Genomic DNA, 18,997 nt, shown 5'->3' on the forward strand with positions numbered 1-18,997 from the left:
ATGAGAGTAACCAAGTTATTTTGTCACTTTTTAACTTTTTTTATTTTTTAAATAATAGAGCCTTTTTCCAAACCTGTAACACTCTGTAGAAAATGAATGCAACAATATACTAAATATACTTTGCTGAAGTACAGTTATGTTAGGTTGCCATCTGTTGGAACAAAATAAAACTACAATAAAATAGTTATGAGTCCTACTATAGCCACTTAAAAAATTAGCACATTTTAAATACAGAAACAAAAATTCTGTTTTAATTTAAGTAAACTTGAGAAATAAAGAGAGAAAGAGAGTTTCTTGAAATCATACACATGTCATGGTGACTTTGCTATGATATAGCATCAGCAGTAATGATCATAATGATAAGCATAGTCTGAGGCGCTATTCTTGCTGTCAAAAATACTGGAGCCCCTGACGAAAATCTGATCAACCCCATTATAAGTCAATGGAGTTTGTCAGGATTTGTCGGTATCCATTTAAAAACTAATCCAGCATAGCAGTCTTTGCTCCAATATAAACCCGAAGCCATAGCTCTAATGTGAACAGAGCCTAAGGGCCCTTTTACATGGGTAGATTAATTGCTCGGTAAACAAGCGCCGATCAACAATACAGCATGTGGATCGGCGCTCGTTTGATACATTTAAATGGAGCAATATTCGGAATGTATGAGGACGAACGATCGTAAATACGTCCCCATGCATTTTGCATCCTGTTGACAGCACATCCCCTGCTTACACAAAGAGATGTGCTGCTGACAAGCGACCATTTTTGTGATGCATTTGCTTTTTTGGTGGCTTATCGTTGTCCTGTTTACACAGGGCAATGATCAGGAACGAGTGTTCGAACGAGCAATCGTTTGCCTGATCTTTGGCCCATGTAAAAGGTCCTTAAGATGCTCAGATCTCAGGCATGTTGCACAGCTGCCTTTTGTTTCAGTACTACTTGATAAGATATGTTTAGGCAGCTTGTCTAAAGGCCCTATTATGCCAGCCAATTTTGGTCGGTGCAAAGAGCGCCAATCAACGAGACTCGTTTTCTCCTTTCACAAGGCGCTAGTATGGGGACGAGCACTCGTTACTCCGATCACTCCTCCCCATACATTTGTATCATGTCGGCAGCATGTGTCCCTGTTTAATATTTTACTTTTTTAAAACTATACGATAAGGAGATGAATGTGCGTTTGCTCGTTCATCTGCTGATCGCTGTCCTGTTTATACAGGGCAATTATCGGCAACTAGCCTTCTATAAACGCTTGTCTGCCCGATAATTGCCCAGTGTAAAAGGGCGTTTACTTGCTAACTAATAATAAAATAATGACAGAATGGGTCAAAACAATTGATGAATCTAAGCTACAGATAACTGAGCGATTATACCACGGAGAAGTAACATATAAGTCTAATGTAAGAATTGTAAACTACTGGAAGGTCTTGAAGATGTGTATAAATTATATGATTGTCTACCCATATCTGGCAAAACAAAACAAAACATTTTTACACTGCTTTTTATATACTTTTTGTTTCTTTTTTATGCAGGGGCAACCAGGACCACTGGGTGGTCAAGGCATACAAGGGCCACCGGGACTTATTGGAATAGAAGGATTACCAGGTCGTAAAGGAGACAAAGGTGAAAGAGGTCAACCAGGTGTCACAGGGCCACTTGGAGATAAGGTAAAAATCTAATTTTTTTAAAATATTTTAAAATATTTTTTTAAATCCATGCCTCTAGGAAGAAACAAAGAATAACACATATTGTTATGTGTTTCATGTAACAATTAATTATGTAATGTTCTAGTTTTTATATGTACTAACATCTAGTGGACAAACATAATACACTGCAGATAAAAGACTATTGACTGGATTGTAAAACAGACCATACACTAAAGATTTTAGTTGGCCGAAAAGGACAACTAAGTCTACTTTTGGATGACCATTTGTGCCTTTTGTAATATCGAAAACCGATATCTTTGGAAAAGTTGATCTGCTATGTTAGATTTTTTTCCGTCATTTTCTGGTGCAGTCTTGTATGTTGTTCATGCCAAACCACAGATCTGCATCCCATCAATAGAAGCCCAGACCAGGCCACAGATCAAGGCAGATATCGATCAGCGATTTGTCATTTTGACTTATGGAGTGGTCATCCAGAACGACAACCTTCGCAGACCAACCATGAACGACAAGTTGTTAAGAAAACGGCCATCAGAAATCCCTAATGTATTGCGAGCTTAAGGCTCTGTTTACCTCCATCAGCAATTCCCTCCGCTTCAACAGCAAGAAAAGTCTGGCGTGCCTTGCTTTTCTTGCCTTTAAAGGCAGCACGACAGACCTCATTGTCAGCCAATGGGATCAACCGGGTGGAATTCTTATCCACCATACGATGGATCTGGAAGAGCATCATGGCTTCCACTTATAACTACAGCCATGAATCATATGTGAACAGAGTCTAAATCATCCCTCTTCTGCTGTGAAAATAGGGTGGGGCAGTTCTTTTAAGTGCCGCCTCCAGGAAGAAACAAAGCATAACATGTAAGAAAGTCATATAAAGTTATTGATTTAGAGACAAAAATGGAAAAATGCCCAGTTACTTTATATGTTAACATTAATTTTGGTCATAGTTTCCATTTAAAAGATGTTCAAACCTAGATGGCAAAACTAATGTAAAAAAGTATTTTTTTTCTTTTAGGGCCAAGGTGGTGTCACAGGATTTTCAGGGGCGAATGGCGTACCTGTAAGTATGACAACATTATACACGTTTTATAATGTAATGGCTGGTGTACATATTTTAAAACAACCTATTAACTATTAGCATATTATTAAATATTTATTTTTCCATTGTTGAATGGTGAACTACCTTTTAAGATAAAAACTATGGGGACATCTACAAGTATTTTTATCCTGTGGGTAGGTGATGAATGTCAGTTTTTTGGGAAACCCCTTTAAGTAACAATTAACCCCTTAATGGAAAATGTATTTCTAATGCTTAAAGGGTTATTCCCATCCAGGCACATAAATTGAGAAAGTGGTATAAAGCGGTATAAAACTGAGGTCAGGGAAGCCAAGCTCGCGGCAGTCCCACCTGGATCTATGTACGGTGTGAGCCCATCACTCTTGCTCTTCTTCCACTTGTACCTCTGCGGGTCAATGCGGGGCCACCCACTACCTTGCACAATATGGCGCGAGTCAACCCCGGCTGTTGCACTGAGCTTACGAGCTGGAGTGGTTACTGATCCTACCGGGGGTCCTTGCAAAGTCTAGTCACTACCTTTTGCCCAGATCCCCTCAGCAGTCACTGGTTGCAAAACATGTTACCTACTGTATTTGTAGGCCCAACAGAGAATATGACTGAGAATCTACTGTATACTGCCCCGTAACACCTACAGGAATAATTATACTTGATAATAAGATTAACTGGACACTCTTAATAGCAACCAGTCCCAGACAGTAATAATGGGCTGTGCAAAATTTACAGTTTTTACAGACCTAGCACCGTCTATCTGTGACAGTAATATTCATAGAGTAACTGCACTTTCTGCAAACTTTTAATATATCATAGAAACATATTAAAAGTTTGGATCGGTGCGGGTCCAGGTGCTGAGAGCCCCACCATCGCTTGCGCAAAAGTGCAGAAGCGCTCAGCTGAGCGCCCTGCACATTCGGCTATGATCAGAACTCCCTGTCAGGCTGAATCTGCCTATTGTATTGTATTAGTGTAGCAGTCACAATATTATACTCTAAAGTAAGGTGCATTGTACTGGAGTAAAGGACGCAGCTAAAATGCGTAACAGACTGGCAAACGTTAATATTTCTTCAAAGACTGCCCAAAATGCTGGCTTGGTGAGCAAGAACATAACTTTTAGCATGAGGGCACAGAAGGCATTACAAGGACTAAAAAAAACACCTGCTTGAAAGCAAAACAATCATGTTCGATTTGATTAATTATTCACCACAGGTACATTTTTACAGTATGTTTTTTGTTTGAAATGTACATTTTATCCTGACAGTTAAAACTAATGCATTCAGTATACTGACGTTTTCTATGTGCAATAATGTTTTTCAATTATAATATGTACAGGGTCATGTTGGACAAGGTGGTTCAAGAGGAAAGCCAGGATTGGATGGTTGTAATGGAACGAAGGGCGATGGTGGCGAGCATGGGCCAAGAGGTCCAAGCGGTTCTTTAGGCTATTCTGTAAGTACTATTTAATCTATGAAGTGGAAAAATTGCTAGATATGGCAATATTCATATAAGACCTCTGAATAATGTCCTTTTTCGGGAATCCAGTTTAAAGAAAGAAAAAATAAAGTGCAATATATTAACCCCTTGCCACAGCAGCCAGATTTTACCTTCTTGACAGAGCCACATTTTTTAAATCTGACATTTCTCACTCTATGTTGTTACAAATTTGATATTTTTTTTTTACTTATCCAAAAACGCATGAAAAAACGGAGGCTGAACGCCTACAAACATCTGCCCATTGACTTCAATGGAAAAAAACTGTGTTTCGTTTAGATGGGGCGTTTTTGTTTACACGGCCGCTTGAAAAAACGGCGCGTAAATAAACGTCCCGTAAAAAGAAGTACATGTCACTTCTTGAGCCATTTTTGGAGCCGTTTTTCATTGTGTTAATAGAAAATGAGCTCCAAAAACGGCTCCATAAAATACATCAAGAAGTGTTTGATGCTTTAAAAACGACTGAAAATCAGCGGCTGTTTTCCCTTCAAAACAGCTCCGTATTTTACAGCCGTTTTTACTTTAGTGTGTGAACATAGCCTAAGGGTAAAACAGCTCCGTATTTTACAGCCGTTTTTATTTTAGCGTGTGAACATAGCCTAAGGGTAAACGCCTCGAAAGACGGCTGAAAAAACGGAAGCTGAACGCCTCCAAGCATCTGCCCATTGATTTCAATGGGAAAAACTGCGTTTCGTCCTGGAGGGGCGTTTTTTTTACGCGGCCGTTTGAAAAGCGATGCATAAAAAAATGCCCTGGAGAGTGCATGTCACTTATTGAGCTGTTTTTGGAGCAGTTTTTCCTTGGGTCAATACAGCTCCAAAAACGTCCGTAAAAAAACGTTTGTCGTTTCAAAAACGGCTGAAAATCATAGGCTGTTTTCCCTTGAAAACAGCTCAGTTTTTTTACAGCCATTTTTAGTTTAGCGTTTGAACATACCCTTAGGCGTTTCACAGGAATTAAAGCAAAGTTAGGGTATGTGCACACGACCTCTTTTCAGACGTAATGGAGGCGTTTTACGCCTCGAATTACGCCTGAAAAGACGGCTTCAATACGTCGGCAAACATCTGCCCATTGCTTACAATGGGTCTTACGATGTTCTGTGCAGACGAGCTGTCATTTTACGCGTCGCTGTCAGAAGACGGCGCGTAAAATTACGCCCGTGGCAAAGAAGTGCAGGACACTTCTTGGGACGTAATTGGAGCCGTTTTTCATTGACTCCAATGAAGAACAGCTCCAATTACGTCCGTAAAAGACGCTGCAAAAAACGCGTGCACTTGTAAAAACGTCTGAAATTCCGGAGCTGTTTTCTCCTGAAAACAGCTCCGTAATTTCAGACGTATTTGGCGTTGTCGTGTGCACATACCCTTAATGTGAAAGGTTATTTAATTTTGCAGATATTCAATTTTAATTCCTTATTTTTGTAACTCACCATGTGTTAGCAGAGAAACGCAGCTCAATATTTGTTAACCTGACTCTGCAGTTAATGACGGAATCAATAGCGCAGTCGACTGCGCTATTGATTCCGTCGGAAAAACAGAAACCTGCCAGAATGGTGACGAATGGAAACCATTAGCAATGTTTCCATCACTATTGATCTCAATGGTGACAGAAACGGAAGCTGTGGTTTCAGTTTGACTTTCCGTTGCAGGGTTCACCCGACGTAAATCTCCGTAACGGAAAGCCAACGCTGATGTGAACAGGCCCTAATCTCTCTTTTGGTACACGCTTTGCACCTTTGGTCGAATTTCACTGGGAAAGTGTTGCCCTGGTTCAATACGGGCACCCTCTCTTCCAGCAGATGTGCTTGGGCCCTCCCATTCTTGTTTCCAAACATTAGGGCCTTGATAACCACCTCTTAAAACCGGCCTACACTTAGGGATGTTTTTTCATCGCGGATTTATGGGAGCGATAACTTTTTGAGTTTTTCATAGACGTAGCGCTATGAGGGCTGTGTTTTGCAGGGCAAGCTGTCGTTTTTACTGGTACAATTTTGGGCTACATATGACTCTTTGATCCCTTTTACATTTATTGAAGGGCAGGATGATCAAACAACAGCAATTCCTGCAAGTTTTTTATGGTTTTCTGTATGCGGCATTAAAATTTACATGCTAATTTTATTCTGCGGGTCAGTACGATTATGGCAATACCAAATTTATATTGTTTTTTGTTTTATTACTTTTACACAATAAAACATTTTTTATTTTTTTTGAAATGATGTTTTAGTGTCACCATATTCTGAGAGCTTTTTTGTTTTTCCATCGATGGAACTGTGTTAGGGTTTATTTTTTGCGGGACAAATTGTAGCTTTTATTGGTACCATTTTGGGGTACATGCTATCCCTTTTTATTGCATTTTTGGGGTGGCAAGGTGACCAAAAAACAGCAATTCTGGCATTGTTTTTTAGGTTTATATTTTTCCGGCATTCTTCACACGGGATAAATAACATATTTTTATAGTTCAGGCCGTTACTGACAGGGCGATACAAATTATGTATAGTTTCTTTCATTTTTTTTCCAATGAATAAGGACTTAATTTAAGTTTTCTAAAACTTTTTTGAGTCCCACTACTTGAAGGCCTGATCGCTATTATAATACATTGCACTACTTGTGCACTGAAATGTATAAGAACTGTCCGTTTTACACTGGCAGGCATCTTATTAAAGCCCTGCCTCTTGCAGGCCCTAATAGGCTTCCGTACATGGCAGACCTGTAGGCCATTATTAGGCCTCCAGCTGCCAAAGCAACCATCGACACCCCCGTGAACGCGTTGCGGGGGTGTTGATGGGCTATAAACAACTTAGATGTCCCGGTCGCTATTGACCACAACATCTAAGAGGTTAATCACCTGGGATCGGAGCTAGCACCAGTAGCGGCCATTACAGCTGAGTGTCAGCTGTAATATACCGTTGACACCCGCGGCTGATGGTATGGGCTCAGCTTCTGAGCCCGCAGCATCAGCTTGTCAGACCTTTACAACAAACTGTGGCAACCCCTTGTCTGCCATGACATACAGTTACGACAAATTTGGCACGGGGTTAACGACTTTTTCACAGTGTTGGTTTATTATGCAGTAATTCTACAAGAATACTTTTTTTGGTGCATTGCTGTGATTAAAATGAAGCTCTTCCATACTTCTATATTCTTTAAGGTGATTATCTGACAACGCTTTGGCTGTCTGACACCCCTCTGCATATTCCCGGTTAAGTCATAGGGATGCAATACAGGTCAGGTCCCCTGCTAAGGATCTCCCTCTATTACCCAGAGCAGAAAGCATGCAACATGTACAGAAGGGATTGAATTCTAATAGGTGTCCTGTAATGCTGCATTCTCCTATTAAATATGAACTTATTTTATGTTACAGGGTGAAGAAGGTCCCAAGGGTCAAAAAGGTGAACCTTATTATATTTCAGCGGATTTGAAAATTAAATTTAGGGTAAGTGCATCTTTAATACAGCTTAAGCAACCTTTGTGTCATTAGGAATGTTTATGAAGCTAAATTATGTGGTCACTTTCTGTAAAAAATGAATGCCTAGTTTAAGGCCTCATGCACATAGTAGAACTGTGTGCAAAAGGCTGTATGGCAACACAGGGACTCTGTGTGCTGCTGTATGGTGTTTGTAGGGTAGAATATATCTGTAATAGGGCATACGATGTAGCATGCCATGATGTACTTTCTGTGGGATTTCTACAGAATCCAAAACTGATTTCACATGGAGGCATACTGATAAACAATATACATTTTTTAGATTCTGTAAAAATCAGATCCTGACTGAAGTGATATAAACTGATGTATTTTTATAAAATGAATTCGATTTGTCCAATGGTTTTGTCCATTAGGTTTTTATAACCAAACATACACAGGTTAGTATACCTGTTTTAGTTCATTTGCAATTTATGGGTTGTCTGCCATGTTGATTCCTTCTTCCCCTCTGATATGGTACCCCTAATACAGCCTACATTTCCCATCATGCCTCTGGCTTTGCAGTGGAAGAGAGGGCGGAGTCTCATCACACTGCACTTGCTCTGCTCTGAGTCCTATGTAAGTGCAGCAAGTGATAGATCAGCAACATAGAACTTATGTGCTCTCACTGCAGAATCTCATTGGATCCTATGTGATGAAGCTTTCTCCTGCAAGTGATTTCTAACAAGCAGGGGAGATCAGTGAGTTGCAGCATCTCATAGAAATACACTGGATGGGGAGGGGTCTCAGAGCAGCCAGGAGGGATTTGAAAGGTGATGATGTAATCCTGCAGTTCACAGGAAATCAGACACAAGAGAAATGACTTCCTGTCTACACATGAGAGCAAGTTATTTTCTGGTGGTCAGACTGAGATCACATGACACAGCCACCCATGATAAAAGGGTTCCAAATGTACAGATGCAACTAAGGCTAAGTTCACATCTAGTTTTTACTGTACGTCTGACGTGCATGTTTTGATATGAAAAAACAGTGTCAAATGTGTACCACAGCGTTTACATTGATTTCTATAGTCAGGACGGATGCCCTAACGGTGTAGTTTGTGCATAAGTTTTGTGTGCTTACATTTTATCCTTTTTTTTCCCCTATGTCCTGAAAAGCATAGTCTACTACGCTTTTTAGTACTTTTCCAAAACGTATACCACACATATACTTTTTCTAAGTATTGAAGTCAATGGCGACGTATGGATGACATATGCAGTCTTAAACCCTACGTTTGCATATGTAAAACTTATATGTTTCTGTCACCATATATGGGAAATCTTGACTTTACAAAGTTAGATTTAGCTCAAGAACAAAAAAAGTATAAATTTTTACCCGTAATAACGGTCAAAAACTTATACGAAGTATACTACAAAAAAACTTAAGCGTATGTTACAAATGCATACATTTTGGTAACTTTAAAAACGTATACGTCGTCGTATACCACAAACGTGTTCACAAAACGAGATGTGAATTTAGCTTTAGCTGGGAACAAACAAATGACACTGCTAGAATATTGTTGGTCTGTCAACTTTGCACTTCTTTTATGTATATTGTCAATATTCTCCTAAATAGACACAGAGATTATATGTATAGAGTTAGAGAGGCTAAGATGTGATCTTCTTCATTATAACTTTGTGACAGGAGTCAGTCCAATCATCACCAGTAAATGTGATAGGAGTTTGTGGTCCCCCTGTGGACTGGGGTCTGTATGAGTGACATAAGCTTATGCCAAGTAGACTCAAGTAGAAAAAGCGTAGATTGTTGCTATTCAAGAGACCCAGCGTAATATTTAGTAATAGAAGCAATGATAGTTTGACGGCAGTGAGGAGGACATTGAATGGGGCGGTGGTCAAGCATGCGCGTTGCGCCCCATTCAAAGTCAATGGGAATGGCCGAAACAGCCGAGTACAGCATTCAGCTGTTTTCGTCATTTTCATAGACAGTGAATGGAGCTGTGGGCGCATGCTTGATCGCCACTCCATTCAAGGTCCTTCACATTGTGGGGAGTGCAGTGAGGAGGATTCGGGGGTATGGACACCCGTTCTCACAATCGCTGGGGTCCCAGTCGTGGAAGCCCCAGCGATCAGAAAATTATCACCTATCCTATGGATAGTTGATCATTTATGATTTTGGGAATACCCCTTTAAGCTCTGATACATTTGTACCTGTTTATGCATACTTGTTAATGTGGTTTAATTTTTCTCCTTTTAGGGGGATCCTGGTGACCCCGGCATTTCTGGACTTCCAGTAAGTTATAATATTGAATGAATCTTCATTTGCATTCTTGTTGTTTACTGTTGTGTAGTTATAATCTTTTGACTTTTGCAGGGTCCCAGAGGTTCACCTGGCGTCAAGGGATTCATTGGCCCAATGGGCCTACCTGGATTTTCTGTAAGTGCATTTGACCCAGATGAACAAAATGAATATTCCAATATAAAACTGCTAGACAAGGTCATACCTTCCAAAATTTGAATCCCCATTATCAGATATTATTAAGCCCACCCTGCTCTGTCCAGGAACACCCACAAAGCTATCAGAAACACCTAATATTTTGGGCATTTTTGCATAAGCCCCTCACCCTTTGAAGTGTGTTTCGTTGCACATTGTAATAAAAAACGGGACGATTGGGAGGTTTGCAAGTGGCTTAATTAAAATAACTCTTTCAGAATATTATATTTGTGCTTTATTTATATTATACTGTCTTTCTTGTGCTATGGCTTCAGCAGTCACTACTAGACGATAACCATGCATTCCACTTCTATGTAGGATGTGTCTTACTGTGAGTGATAAAAAAAAAAGTCACTACAATTTGGCTTACCACAGCTTTTACCAGCTCTGAGGCACTTGCTCTGTGATTCTCCTGTGCTTTTATCTGAAAAACTCATAGCATTGGGAACGTTTCGTGGAGTTTATCATCATGTTCATTTCTAATAATCTTCATGTACATTTGTACTCGATTGTGCAATGAAATAATTTACTTTCTCTAGTCAGTCCAGACAATTCTCTCCCCTATGTGGCCATTATTGCAAATCTGAAAGTGATTCAGTTGGTTAAAACGGTTGTGCCAAGATCAACATTTATCACCTATCCACAGGGTAGGTGATAAATGTCTGATTGCTTGGAGCCCCACCACTAGGAGCACCAGCGATCACTAGAATGGAGGTCCGAGATCCCTGTTCCTCCTCACTGCACGACTACAGAGGGATTAAATGGAGCAGCAGTCGTGCATGTGAGCTGCCCTTTATTTAACGTCCATGGTACTAATGGAGGTAGTAGAACTAGTAAATTGTTTACAGTGAAAATGTTGGTAGATGTAAAAGAACATACCTGTGACTTACTGATCGATACTGTGGTATTTCTCTACAGGGACCTCAAGGGTATCCAGGACCACCAGGACCACCAGTAAGTTAAAGACGTACATATAGATAGATAGATAGATAGATAGATAGATAGATAGATAGATAGATAGATAGATAGATGGATCCAGCAGCACCGGTATAGTGAGGGTGCAAGCCAACGAGATCAGACCAAAATCCCAATAGTATACAATGCAAAAAATAGGCAGCACTCCGGAGTGCTGCCTATTTTTTGCATTATATATATATATATATATATATATATATATATATATATATATATATATATATATATATTCATTTATTTTTTTTACACTGTCATGTACTGAAATTGTTGCTGTGGTCGAGATGCTATAAAAATAAGTAACACAACTAATTACATGTTTTTTTGAAGTCTAAATATTCTTTTTGTTTTAGGTGTTATAACCTTCATTCAAAAAAACACAATTCTGAAAGCTGTTTAGTCAATAGAATAGCAAGAAGGCTGTGGGTCCTTTTAGTTTTATTTTAGTTTTGTTTGTCTCTAAGTAAATACATTTCTATGAAATAAAATATTATCAGCTTACTTGCTACATGTGTAATCAGGTGTCCGAATATGCAAGTAGAATAGAGTCATTTTTATCTGAGACAAATTTTTACCTGAGTAGTTTATACAGCATGTCAAAGAGGATCTGTCACTAGTTTATTAATGCCCTATCTCCTAACTAATCGAATAGGTGCTATGATTTTTAAAAAAAAACGTTTATTAATTTCAAAGTTATGTGCATTTTTCTAAATATGCTAATTTGGCTATACTTGCCAAATGGGAGGTAACTCTTTCTTTTCACTCTGGGCGGTATAATATTTTCTGTATGATGCTGTCCAATCATCATACAGCTTCTCCCCCTTCCCTGCCCAGCAACACAGCGTGTAGTATACAGCTTCCATTCCCGACTGTGTTTTCAATTGGTGATACCTCCGGCTGTTTCCCAGCTAGAACTGCAATCCTGGTGCCATATGAAAGATTAGATTCTCATCTTTCAACTACTGTTCTAGGTGGTCCACAGACTGAGATATGGCTGTTTTAAGTGATCCCCCTTCCCTCCAGCCTCAGTCTCTCACACTGTGTGAAGCAGCTTCATGATGATAGGACAGCGTCAGAGGCTGTGAGGTAACTCCACCTCAGGGGAATCCCTGCTGTTGACACCCACTTGTCTAGTATAGCCTCATTTGCACATTTAGAAAAATTGTCATAACTTTTCAAATAATAGACTTTTTGGGACACAATTTTCACTGGCATTATGAGTGTGATAGTGCCTATTAGATTAGCTATGAGATTGGGCATTACTTAAAGCAGTGACAGATCCTCATTAAAAAAATTTGAATATGTTACGCATATGTGTATTATTATAAACTTTTGTGTTACACTATGGCCCACTTTTTTTTCGCTTTGACTACATTAGAACTGCGTGTAACATAAAAAGACCAGATTCGTAAAGTGGTTGGCCCATGAAAAACATTTATCACCTATCCACAGCATAGGTGATAAATGTGTGATTGCTGCGGCTCCCAGCGGTCGGACCCTGCTGCATTTATACATTAATCATCTATCATGCAGATAAGTGATAAATGTTTTTCAATGCCAAACCCCTTTAAAGAGAATGTCTCATGTACAGTATCTAATTTTAGTCATTAATTCAATGCAAGTCCATAGAAAATAAATGTGTATGATTTATTTTATTTTAAATGTAGCTATTTATTTTTTATTTTAAAAAACTTTGTGTAAGAATGGGTGAACAGCAATATCCAGAGAGATCAAAATATTTGGTTTAGAAAAAAAGCTAGCTGAGCGGTGACCTAATAACTGTGTATAAATAAATCAGATGTCAATCTATTTATACTCAGAACTGTAACTTTAAGGGTATGTTCACACAGAGGTTTTTTGCAGGCAGAAAATTCTGCCTCAAATGTCCGTTTGGAATTTAGGGGCAGATTTTGATCTGCCTGCACGTTGTTTGCCGCGTTTTTTAACGCGGGCAAAAACGCTGTGAAATACACTTTTGTCTGCCTCCCATTGATGTCAATAGGAGGTCAGAGAGGTAAACGCCAGAAGATAGGGCATGACGCTTCTTTTTCCCGCGAGGCGGTTTTTCCACTTGCGGAAAAAAAACGCCTCCGCCTCCCATTGAAATGGGAGACAAATTCGGCAGTTTTTTGGCACATTTTCTGACGTGGTTTCCACGTAAAAAAAAAACTCTGTGTGAACTGACCCTAACAATGGGGCATCCACTACGTCTAGAGGAAAGAAGGTTTCTACATCATCATAGATGGGGATATTTTACTGTAAGAACAGTGAAACTATGAAACGATCTGACAGAGGAAGTTGTTATGGTTAATTCAGTGAAAAAGTTTAGCTTTTCTTGAGTGTAATAATATTACAAGTTATGGGTACTGGATTACTGGAGTTGAGTCGTTAATCCAGGGAATGTTTTCCCTCAAATGTTGAAAATTGGCTTCTGCTTTATAGGAGTTTTTGCCTTCTTCTGAATCAACATTGTAGGATAATAGGCTTAAGGCCTTGTGCACACTTCCTTCACCGTTTTAGCGGCCGTTTTTGACAGATCCGTATGGCCGTTTTAGCGGTCGTGTGGTTTCCGTGTGCACTCCGTGTTTCTGTTTCCGAGCGCCGAGCATGGTACTGTCCAGGGTGCTGAAAGAGCAGGGTTGTTGAGCGCTAGTCACTGCAAAGGGTGCTGAAAGAGTTAATGGGCTGATGTCTTTCAGGACCCTGGACAGTGACTAGCGCTGAAGAATGGCCATGCTCGGCGCTCGCAAAATACAATTTGAATGAAAAAAAAAAAATCAGTTCATACTTACCCAGAATGGGGGAGCTGGAGGCCTTGATACTGGAAGAAAATATAGATATAGTTGGTGTTGCTGAAACATGGCTGGACTCTTCACATGACTGGGCTGTAAATCTACAGGGTTTTACACTTTTTCGTAAAGACAGGACAAATAGGAAAGGTGGTGGTGTATGTCTGTATGTGAGAAGTGATATGAAGGCGAGTGTGAAAGAGACAATAGTGGGTCAAGACTGTGAGGAGGTTGAAACCTTGTGGGTGGAACTAGAAAGGGAGGTAAACACTGAAAAAATTACTTTTGGTGTAATCTATAGACCCCCCAATATAACTGAGGAGATGGAAGGTCAGATATATAAACAGATGGAGCGGGCTGCACAGGCGGGTACTGTAGTGATAATGGGAGATTTTAATTTCCGGGATATTAATTGGTGTCATGGTTCGGCTTCAACTGCAAAGGGGAGACATTTCCTCAACCTATTGCAGGAAAATTTTATGGGCCAGTTTGTGGAAGACCCGACTAGAGGTGAAGCTCTGTTGGATCTGGTCATTTCTAATAATGCAGATCTTGTTGGGAATGTCAATGTTCGTGAAAACCTCGGTAACAGTGATCATAATATAGTTACATTTTACCTATACTGTAAAAAACAAACGCAGGCTGGGAGGGCAAAAACATTTAATTTTAAGAAAGCCAATTTCCCCAGGATGAGGGCTGCAATTCAGGATATAGACTGGGAAGAACTAATGTCAAATAATGGAACAAATGATAAATGGGAGATTTTCAAATCTACTTTGAGTTATTATAGTGCAAAATTTATTCCTACAGGTAATAAGTATAAACGACTCAAATTAAACCCCACATGGCTTACACCTTCTGTGAAAGGGGCAATACATGACAAAAAAAGGGCATTTAAAAAATACAAATCTGAGGGTACATCTGTAGCCTTTGTAAAATATAAAGAGCTTAATAAAATCTGTAAAAATGTAATAAAATTAGCAAAAATACAAAATGAAAGGCAGGTGGCCAAGGATAGTAAAACAAATCCTAAAAAATTCTTCAAGCATATAAATGCAAAAAAGCCAAGGTCTGAACATGTAGGACCCCTAGATAATGGTAATGGGGAGTTGATCACAGGGGATCAAGAGAAGGCAGAGTTACTAAATGGGTTCTTCCGCTCTGTATATACAACAGAAGAAAGAGCAGCTGATGTAGCCGGTGCCAGTGCTGTTAATATATCAGTTGATATACTGAATTGGATGAATGTAGAGATGGTCCAAGCTAAATTAAATAAAATAAATGTGCACAAGGCTCCGGGACCAGATGGGTTACACCCTAGAATTCTTAAAGAGCTTAGTTCAGTTATTTCTGTCCCCCTTTTCATAATATTCAGAGAATCTCTAGTGACTGGTATAGTGCCAAGGGACTGGCGCAGGGCAAATGTGGTGCCTATTTTCAAAAAGGGCTCTAGGTCTTCCCCGGGTAATTATAGACCAGTAAGCTTAACATCCATCGTGGGGAAAATGTTTGAGGGGCTATTGAGGGACTATATACAGGATTATGTGACAATAAATAGCATTATAAGTGACAGCCAGCACGGTTTTACTAAGGACAGAAGTTGTCAAACTAACCTAATCTGTTTTTATGAAGAGGTGAGCAGAAGTCTAGACAGAGGGGCCGCTGTGGATTTAGTGTTTTTGGACTTTGCAAAGGCATTTGACACTGTCCCCCATAGACGCCTAATGGGTAAATTAAGGACTATAGGTTTAGAAAATATAGTTTGTAATTGGATTGAGAATTGGCTCAAGGACCGTATCCAGAGGGTTGTGGTCAATGATTCCTTCTCTGAATGGTCCCCGGTTATAAGTGGTGTACCCCAGGGTTCAGTGCTGGGACCACTATTATTCAACTTATTTATTAATGATATAGAGGAAGGGATTAATAGCACTATTTCTATTTTTGCAGATGACACCAAGCTATGTAATATAGTTCAGACTATGGAAGATGTTCATGAATTACAGGCAGATTTAAACAAACTAAGTGTTTGGGCGTCCACTTGGCAAATGAAGTTTAATGTAGATAAATGTAAAGTTATGCATCTTGGTACCAACAACCTGCATGCATCATATGTCCTAGGGGGCGCTACACTGGCGGATTCACTTGTTGAGAAGGATCTGGGTGTACTTGTAAATCATAAACTCAATAACAGCATGCAGTGTCAATCAGCTGCTTCAAAGGCCAGCAGGATATTGTCGTGTATTAAAAGAGGCATGGACTCGCGGGACAGGGATGTAATAATGCCACTTTACAAAGCATTAGTGAGGCCTCATCTAGAATATGCAGTCCAGTTCTGGGCTCCAGTTCATAGAAAGGATGCCCTGGAGTTGGAAAAAATACAAAGAAGAGCAACGAAGCTAATAAGGGGCATGGAGAATTTAAGTTATGAGGAAAGATTGAAAGAATTAAACCTATTTAGCCTTGAAAAAAGACGACTAAGGGGGGACATGATTAACTTGTATAAATATATTAATGGCACATACAAAAAATATGGTGAAATCCTGTTCCTTGTAAAACCCCCTCAAAAAACAAGGGGGCACTCCCTCCGTCTGGAGAAAAAAAGGTTCAAGCTGCAGAGGCGACAAGGCTTCTTTACAGTGAGAACTGTGAATTTATGGAATAGCCTACCGCAGGAGCTGGTCACAGCAGGGACAGTAGATGGCTTTAAAAAAGGGTTAGATAATTTCCTAGAACAAAAAAATATTAGCTCCTATGTGTAGAAATTTTTCCTTCCCTTTTCCCTTCCCTTGGTTGAACTTGATGGACATGTGTCTTTTTTCAGCCGTACTAACTATGTAACTCCCTGCGTTTTCCTCCTGTCCGGCCTCCTAGGATGACGTTTCATCCCATGTCACCGCTGCAGCCAATCACAGGCTGTAGTGGCGGTCATTCAAGACGGGATGACGTCAGAAGGCCGGCCTCCAGGGTTGACGCTTCATCCCACGTGACCGCCTCTGCAGCCAATCACAGGCTGCAGCAGCCACATGGACTGCCGCGTCATACAGAAAGGTCGGACTAGAGGAAGAAGAGGGACTCGTCATCAAGACAACGACCGGGGTACGTATGAACTGCTTTTATTTTATTTTTATCAGCAGCCTCTTCTCTCTATCAGTGATGGATAGAGAGAAGTGGCTGCTGATTAGTGTAATATCTCTAATGTACTTCTGCCTGCCCGGCCGTTGCTAGGCAACGGCTCCGTCACACACGAACAGCACACGGATGCCTTCCGTGTGCCTTCAGTTTTTTTGACAGCCCCATTGACTTGCATGGGCCTCACGGAATCTCGGACCAAAGTAGGACATGCTCAAAAAAACTGAAGTGTGCATGGCCCCATTGAAATGAATGGGTCAGGGTGCTAGCCATCAGAAAAACGGCTAGCACCCTGAAGAAAAAGACTGAAGTGGGCATGAAGCCTAAAGAGGCTCTGTCACCACATTATAAGTGGCCTATATTGTACATAATCTAATCGGCACTGTAATGTAGATTACAGCAGTGTTTTTTATTTAGAAAAACGATCATTTTTGATGGAGTTATGACCTATATTAGCTTTATGCTAATGAGTTTCTTAATGAACAACTGGGCGTGTTTTACTTTTTGGCCAAGTGGGTGTTGTATAGAGGAGTGTATGATGCTGACCAATCAGCGTCATACAGTTCTCCCTATTCATTTACACAGCACATAGCGATATAGCTATATCGCCATGTGCAGCCACAGACACTACAGCACAGCAAGCGTAATCTCGTTTGAAATTACAGTTTACAGCGTAATCTCGCGAGATTACGCTTGCTGTGCTGTAGTGTCGGGAGGTAATGTATATTCATTGTCAGGACACTGCAGTAACGTTATAGTGTGTTTATGTGTCTGCACATAGCGATATAGCTATATCTCTATGTGCTGTGTAAATGAATGGGGAGAAATGTATGACGCTGATTGGTCACTGATTGGTCAGCGTCATACACTCCTCTGTACAACGCCCACTTGGCCAAAAAGTAAAACACGCCCAGTTGTTCATTAAGAAACTCATTAGCATAAAGCTAATCTAGGTCATAACTCCGTCAAAAATGATAGTTTTTCTAAATAAATAACACTGCCGTAATCTACATTACAGCGCCGATCACATCATGTACAATATAGGCCACTTATAATGTCGTGACAGAGCATCTTTAACTGTATGGACGTATGGCTTTTTTCAGCCTTACTAAATATGTTACTATGCTACTTCCTTCCTGTATTCTCTGCAATAGCATTGCTTGCACATGGCATTTCTGGCCCGGTGCCTTAGATCCCCGGGTGACTGCCACATTCAATTGTATCTGTGTCCTCAGGACGCAGATACAGTTGAATACTATTGCGGAGCAGGGAGCTGGCAACCTCAGAGACCAGAGAGGAAGAGGAAGATACATACAGAGTCTTATCTACACTATAGTGTTTCTATGCTTCCTTATCTATGCCTCCAGCAGTACAATAGACTTGTCATTAAATCCCCTGCCTTCTGTAGACAATGATATGACTCTGCTATAAAGCAAAGCTGACAAATGAGCTACAGAAAACAGGAAGTGTCTGACTATTGTGACTGCTCTGGTGGCGTACGTAGAAAAATGTTTCCATTATATTTTTATGTGGATGCTATGTCTTTTGGCTGGTGACCGTCTTATCTCAAATTAAAAAAAATATGTTTCTTATGAATACAAAAGAACAAGATTGATTCATTTTACATATGTATTTCTGAAGTTCTTGCTATGTTCTGGAAGTTGTAACGTCTGTTAATTAATGAAAATGGGAATTGTTACTATTAGTTCAAAATATTTATAAACCTTTGTAAAATATAGTGCTTACTACTCTTTATTAGTCAATGTTTATGAACTGCTCCATATTCATTATACCTTAGTATCCATTAAAAAATTTTTATATATTTTTTTTAAGGGTAGTAAAGGCATTGGATTTTATGGACAGAAGGGAGAACAGGTAAATATCATTTTCTTATGCAAGAAAATATTCTAGTCTAAACTTCCAAAAAATTAATATAAGATAGTAATTATGCAAATCCAAATTATCTACTTATT

General features: G+C 39.8%; 1 protein-coding gene across 1 annotated transcript in view; it reads left to right on the forward strand.

Moving 5' to 3' along the window:
* Positions 1-18,997, forward strand: part of COL4A2 (collagen type IV alpha 2 chain) — a 252,511-nt gene that overhangs the window by 145,310 nt on the left and 88,204 nt on the right. The window contains exons 5-12 of the mRNA XM_075852496.1: positions 1,530-1,664; positions 2,677-2,721; positions 4,066-4,182; positions 7,585-7,656; positions 9,898-9,933; positions 10,015-10,077; positions 11,053-11,088; positions 18,858-18,899. Of these exons, the coding sequence (XP_075708611.1) occupies positions 1,530-1,664; positions 2,677-2,721; positions 4,066-4,182; positions 7,585-7,656; positions 9,898-9,933; positions 10,015-10,077; positions 11,053-11,088; positions 18,858-18,899 (546 nt within the window). The remainder of the gene's footprint in view (positions 1-1,529; positions 1,665-2,676; positions 2,722-4,065; positions 4,183-7,584; positions 7,657-9,897; positions 9,934-10,014; positions 10,078-11,052; positions 11,089-18,857; positions 18,900-18,997) is intronic.

The sequence above is a fragment of the Rhinoderma darwinii genome, chromosome 2 (assembly GCF_050947455.1).
Source record: "Rhinoderma darwinii isolate aRhiDar2 chromosome 2, aRhiDar2.hap1, whole genome shotgun sequence".
NCBI classification, from domain to species: domain Eukaryota; kingdom Metazoa; phylum Chordata; class Amphibia; order Anura; family Rhinodermatidae; genus Rhinoderma; species Rhinoderma darwinii.